The sequence below is a fragment of the Mandrillus leucophaeus genome, unplaced genomic scaffold (assembly GCF_000951045.1).
Source record: "Mandrillus leucophaeus isolate KB7577 unplaced genomic scaffold, Mleu.le_1.0 Scaffold1034, whole genome shotgun sequence".
NCBI lineage: Eukaryota > Metazoa > Chordata > Mammalia > Primates > Cercopithecidae > Mandrillus > Mandrillus leucophaeus.
In genome coordinates, this window is record NW_012098477.1 from 87,437 (window position 1) to 94,047 (window position 6,611).

The 6,611-nt window shown below is 37.0% G+C and overlaps 1 protein-coding gene across 5 annotated transcripts in view; it reads left to right on the forward strand.

Annotated features, from left to right (window-relative positions):
- The window catches only part of PYHIN1 (pyrin and HIN domain family, member 1), a 38,982-nt gene extending 33,918 nt beyond the window's left edge, over positions 1–5,064 (forward strand). For 2 of the 5 annotated variants that reach the window (XM_011978636.1, XM_011978650.1), the window contains exons 8-9: positions 1,660–1,784; positions 4,725–5,064. In XM_011978636.1, coding sequence (XP_011834026.1) covers positions 1,660–1,779 — 120 coding nt within the window. In that variant the 3' untranslated portion in view covers positions 1,780–1,784; positions 4,725–5,064. The remainder of the gene's footprint in view (positions 1–1,659; positions 1,785–4,724) is intronic. The other 3 variants (XM_011978661.1, XM_011978668.1, XM_011978644.1) reach the window with 2 other exon arrangements.
- The last annotated feature ends 1,547 nt before the right edge of the window (positions 5,065–6,611 follow it).

A 6,611-nucleotide genomic window follows, 5' to 3' on the forward strand; every position in this document is an offset into this window, starting at 1 on the left:
AAATAAATTTAAAAAAGCAAAACAGATAGATGATGACATAGATATAGATGATATAGATAGATACAGATATAGAGGCACATACATAATCAGGCTTTATCTCACAGTGAAACCATTAATCAGAAAAGTCAGTCTTTTCCTCAGAACACAGGTGCCAGAATCACCCGAACATATGACTCCAATAAGATAGTATCCTCTCAAAAGTGGATAGTCTGCATAGGTAAGCTTCAGGCGTCAGAGAACCTCCAACTCTGAACCATCCTCAGATGTCACAGAAAATGTCACAAACCCCACCTGGTAGTTCTTTAACCAAAGTACCAGCTTCTTGTTGCCATTCTTTGTGCCTCCCTTTGTTATAATTAAAGGGATAATCAGTATCTTGACAGAGCTTTTCAATCAATATCTGACTAAATACAGTTTTTTATTTTACTGTATTTCTCATTCATCTATTAAGTATGTAAGCAGAGATGCTACTAGATTCTCAGATTTTTATGATTTATAAGGGATACATTAATAAAATCATTCCTGACCTAAAGACATTATTGTGATTTATGGTCCAGATATAGAGTGGAGGAGAGTATACAAAGATGAAGAAATACAAGAATGTGTTCCTCTCTTACATTGTATTGTTCATTCACAGCTTTCTCCCTTTGCTTCAGAACCATAACTCACAGTTTATTTTCAACATTCTTACTCTTTCCTATATGCGTTGTTTCATATACGGTACCCGCTTTGTCTGGAATCTTTTTCTCCTATTCCTTCCCTGGCCCTTATATATTTCTGGGCCAGCCTAAAACTGTCCTCAAGCAAGACCTCCTGATAACCCCAACCAAACATAAGACAGATCATCTCTTTGTGTCCTTCACGTGTCCATTTATTTCCTTTATAATACTTGTCACCACAGTAATTATAGTATATTTTCAACCCTGTAAGTAATTGAGATTACATATACTACCTGCTCAGGTAAGTAAAAATAAGGGTCCATGAATGAGTTTATATCTGTGTGTATCAAATCCTATTCCACACTACATTTTACTTACCAGTAAGTTGGACTGTGTAATCACCTGCCTCTGTGCTACAGCACCCTCTATCAGCAGTGAACAAGAAGTCAACTTACAGAAAGAAAAGGGGAGTATTAAGTCATTATTCTCTCATTTAGTTTTTTGCCCAGGCCCCAAGATTCACACTGACACAGCCTACAGCCTCAATGACTCCCCCACACCTATGAGTTGAAGACAGACTTATTCTTTACAGGAGTTTGCTATATGTGATTGGATTTTTCTTTATTATTTTGTTATCGTTACCCAAAGTTCATATTTTCCTGAAGAGTGTCTACAGATTTTATCTGGTGGATCAGTAAGCAGGCAGTGTGTTTTTCTCATCTTGGCAGAAGTAGCCTTAAACAGACCCCATGCCTAATCATTGCCAGCTCAGATCCATTTTCTCTTATACTATAATGCTAGTTTCTGTGTATGCTGAAATGTGGGTTAAGAAAACTAAATGTATGCCAGCATCCAGAGAGATTAGCAGAGAGAAGATGCTATAAAAAGGGATTTTGACACACACACACACATCCAACTTATATAGGAAACTATTAAGCAGAAAAAACAGTTCTTTCTGTCATAAAGTGAAAGACTAAAGTACCCAAATTTATGACTCCAGAAGGATGAAGCCCGCCCAGGAGCACAGTCACCGCCTGCAAACTTTAGAATCATCTCACCAACTGCGGCCCCTCCTGTTTCTTCTGATACTTTCACCAACCGCCATCCAGCAGTTCCTTAAATAAGGTACCACCTTTCTATTTCCATTCCTGTACCTCTAAAATATAATTGTAGGGGTAATCAGAGTCTTCAGAGGGATTCTCATTTAAACTCTGACTATATATTATTTCATTATTTTACTACATTTCTCATTCATTTGTCAGTATATAATTGGACATGCCACTGGATTCTAAGTCTTTCAATACTCACAAAACATGCATTCATGAAATCAATTCTGTCTTCAAGAAGATTACTGTTTTTCATTGGTGCAAATATAGTGTATGTGGGGAGGTATCCAGACAAGGAGAAATGAATACAACAGTATGTTCGTACCTTCCATTCCAGTTTCCTTTCACAATTTTCCACTATGACTAATGACCATAACTTAGGATTGATATTCAAAATCCCTATTTCTTTACATAGCTAGTGTCTTGACATATGCTGCTTCCTTTGTTTAGAATCCCTTACTCTCATCTCTTCATTTGCCCCAATATATTTCTGGGCCAACCAAAATCCCCCTTCCTCAGAAAAACACTGCACTGATACCCTCCTCCTGCCATAGAACACATCATGCCAAGGTGTCCTGAATATTTCTCTTTATTTTATTTGGAACATTTATTAAAATTCTAATAATAGAGTGTTCTTCAACCATACTTGATAATAAGTACAGCTCGTAGATTTCTTGTCCAGGAGAACATCAGACAAAGGTGAACTAATGAATTTATATCTAAGTGTTCCAATGAAATCCCAGCCTGCTTTTGGCCATGATAGGACCAGTGGAGTCACCTCCACCTAGGGAACGGAAGACTGTGATCTACAGTGAGAAGGAAGGTGATGAAAGAGAAAGGCAAGAGGAGAATCACGTCACCACTCTTTTAGTTGAAGACATGTCACCATACAGACTAGTTGAAGACAGATAACCTATATACAGGGGTTCTCAATTTGTGGTAGTTTTTTGTTTGTTTATGTTTTTGTTGTTTTTGATAAGCCCAAGAATCATATTTTCCTCAATAAATTATACATAATTTATTTGAGAGTCAAAGCTAGCATGTCTTCTTTAGCCATCTTGGCTTAGGTGACCATGGATGGAACTCATATGTAGTCCTTACCAGCTCAGACCCACTTTTCTGTTACTTCATGGACATAATTGGACATCCCAGGACAACATTCTGGAAAAGAACTTATTTCTCCTACATTTTGGCTTTGAAGGGACTACACAAAGTTTGCCTACATTCTACCATTTTAAATATGCATTACGGTCTGTTTCTATAGCCATTAGATTTATTTGACTGTATCTAAACCTCCCGTAGCCCAGGAATCCCAGTTAGGGTCCTATGTCTCCTACACCTAACCACCCATCTAGCCATTTCTTCTTTGATATCTAGCACTTCCACAGGAGGCCTGGAAAATACATCTGATTACTTCCTCTGTGTTTCACTAGTTCTGAAAGAAGTCCTTGCTTTTATATATCATAAGTCACCCCAAAGTGATTGTTTGCATTATTAATTAATTACTAATGATTCATTTGTATAAATTTTTCTATGCTTTTGGATTTAAAGTCAAAAGCAGACCATTCTTATTTTTCATCTTTTGTCATGAGTCTCCTAAATCAAAGAATCCAAAATGGTTGGGAAAACAAATGGAGATATTACTGGCTCAGAATTACTGTATGGGAAAAAAAGACGCTTTTAGTTTTATCCCGAATCACTACAACTTTATCTGGGGTTTCCACAAGAGGGTCAACATAAATCATAATTCTCTTCTGGATCAGACTGACACACAAAACTTGCAGAGTCTTTGAAATAGCAATGAAAATATGATTTTTCTAACTGGGCATCTACTGGGTAAAGCTGGAAGTAAAAGTTATGTTTTTATGTATATGATTGCATTTATTCTTCAATACATCTCTATGAGCACAGTAGGAAGCCCATGTTCCAGGGAAAAAATGTGTTCTGCTCTAGACAAGTTAAGTTTGAGATTCCCACAGGACATCTAAGAATTATCCATCTGATATATAGAGCTTGAACTTGGATAATTTTGGCTGGGCCTTTTATGAATTACGTCAGTATAGACATAGTTGTTAAAACAGTGGATGTGACTGAAAGTACTTAATAGAATAGAAATAATGATGCCTCTCATTTACTGAGTGTGCTGAATGACTCAGACTATTCTAAGGGTTTTTCAATAATTATCTTCATTAATCCTTTATAATCCAATTGTTTCATGTATTAACTCATTTAATTCTTTGTGGTACACAAAGAACAGAAGAGGGAGTTAAATTTGAGGGTAGTCAACATAGCTCATAACAGTCCTAAATTACCAAGGATGTCCCTGAGCAAATCAGAACACAAAGCTAGCTGTCTTTAGTGAGAAACATCTCTGTGTAGACGGAGATGGTTGGATCTACATGACAAAGTTTATGCTGTTTGTCACATACAATCATGTGGGATTCCTGGAAAAAATAAAGGCTAATATTGGAATGCAAAAAGATCAGAACAAAGGCTAACACATTCAGACACACAAAAACGCAAAGGCTTTCTGATTGTTCCAGTTCTCAGGGCCATTTGTCAAAAGTCCCAAGCCTTCCTTGACACAGTTGCACCAGGAATACATTTTGTACGCTCCTCCTACCTTTCTGCCCAATGAGAAGTTTTCCTTTAGCCCTTGTCATTGGACACACCAGCTCCTTTCTCTATCCTGTTGTTCCCTGACATCTCCTGCCCTTTCACTTGGGCTCATGCTGGGTAGGAGTGAATATTGCATTTCATGGCCCCAACAGAGGGGGAAGATGTGACTCCAACGACAGGAATTCATTAAAGGAGATAGGTGAGAATGAAAAAAGAGTCCTTCAGATGGAAATAGAAGAAGAGATGTGGCTCACAGGGAGGAGAGGCAGTGTGATTGAAGAAAGAAATGTATGACCACCTGCATCTCAACTGGTTTATTTTTGTCTCTTTATGCTTCAAGGTCACCAAGGACAAGGATATCAAACAAATACCGTTCAATCTTTATTCCAGTGTGGAAATTTTGCCTGAAGTCCTCCACCTAAAAACCTGATGCCACTGGTAATGATGTTTATGAAGATAAGATTGAAGCACAGAAAATAATATATGTATATATATATCTGGTTGAAATAATATATATATATATATATATATACACACCAGCTATTAATTCTAGGAAATGGAGTATTAAGGGTGCATTTTATTTCATTAGTTTTACTTTTATGCATTTTCTTCATATCATATTTTGCATTCAGAGTTTTCATAATTTGAAAAAAAATAAATTTTTTCTTTATAAAAGAATGCTTCCATAGGAGTTCTTTAATCTATCTGTGAGTTATTTAAAAGTAAATAAAGTGTGGCCTGCAAGTCAGGGTGGGGCACACAGATTTATAGTTTGGATGGGATCTTTAAGGAATAGGCCCTGGTCAAGACTGAACTGACTGTGCCCTGCCCAAAGAAACCAGACCAAGGGGGCAGGTAAGGGTGAAATCCAGCCTATGATTCTGTTGCAACCACTGTGTCCTGGGAAGGAGTTGCTCTAGCCAAAACTAGAGATATCTTTTCAGAATTGGACTCCTGGAGGGGGAATAATTGGGTAATTTGCTTGCCAAACCAGGCACCTTCTGGTGATGTGCGTGAAGGCACTTGCCTATGTTAAAGGAAATCCTGGCCCTGTTTGATGTAAATTACCTGGTTCTGTACATTTCCTTCAGCACCAACAGCTCCTCAGGAGCTCTCCAACCATATTTCCTCTTCTCACGTTGCATTGTATGAATCCATCAGAAAGTTGCCCCAGGCAGACAGTTAACTCAGGCAAACTGAAGAATAATTAATTTATTTTAGAGTAGAATGGCAGAAAGTCGGTATCTAAAACTTACAATGTATTTATAGATCATATATTTGGTACCTGCTATAATTATTTTGTGTCACTTAATCTTCACAGTAGCTCTAGACGGTTGACAGTTTTCTCCTTTTTACTCTCCATATATAAAGAAAAAAAGGGCACAGAAAGCAAATTTACTTTCCAAGTGTCACTTAGGTGGTCTTATATAGTCCTGATTTAACATCCAGGCCTGTTGTTCTGGCTTGGATTAGGTGTGCTAATGTTAGGAGAACAGGGATAAGATGCAAATTAAACAATGAATAAGACGGATTCCACCTAAGATGGAGAAAGCTGAAAAGAGCCTCACTCTCACCCTTATAATTATGAAAAAGTAGATAATTGCAAAATCACAATCTTCTGTACTCATCAGAGAACTGTGGTGGTCTGAAGCTATATATGCCCAGTTAATCTAAGGAAAAGAGGCATTAAAGTTCTGCCTTTATGGTTTGGGCCAACAATCCAAGGAATAAATATAGTTGTTTTTTTTTCCCCTCTTGCCCTGCACCTTTCTGATTATGTCTTTTATGAGACATAAAGGTAAGAAGGTATGATAGATTCAGATACCATGAATAAGTTCTTTTAGACATTCTTTGTTGCCAAATATCATTGCGAATGTTCATATATGTGTGTGTGTGTATGAGATAATTTGATTCATTTGGGAAAATCAAATTTTGAAGGATGTTTTGAAGCCACTGAATTGTTTCCTCATGTGCAGTGAAAAAACTGAAATTCAGAGATTGAGTGAAGTGGTCAAAATCACATCATTCAGCTAGTTAGGAAACAGATTTCATCTTGAGAAGATGTCACAAACTGCTAAAACATCCTCCAAATTCAAATTTGACTTATGGACACTGAACAAATAACTGCTTTATATACAAATGATATTGGTATTCTGAGCTACTCAAATACATAATATTCATATTACTTTATGTAAACTAGGTATAATTGACCACTCTTGAGTATGTA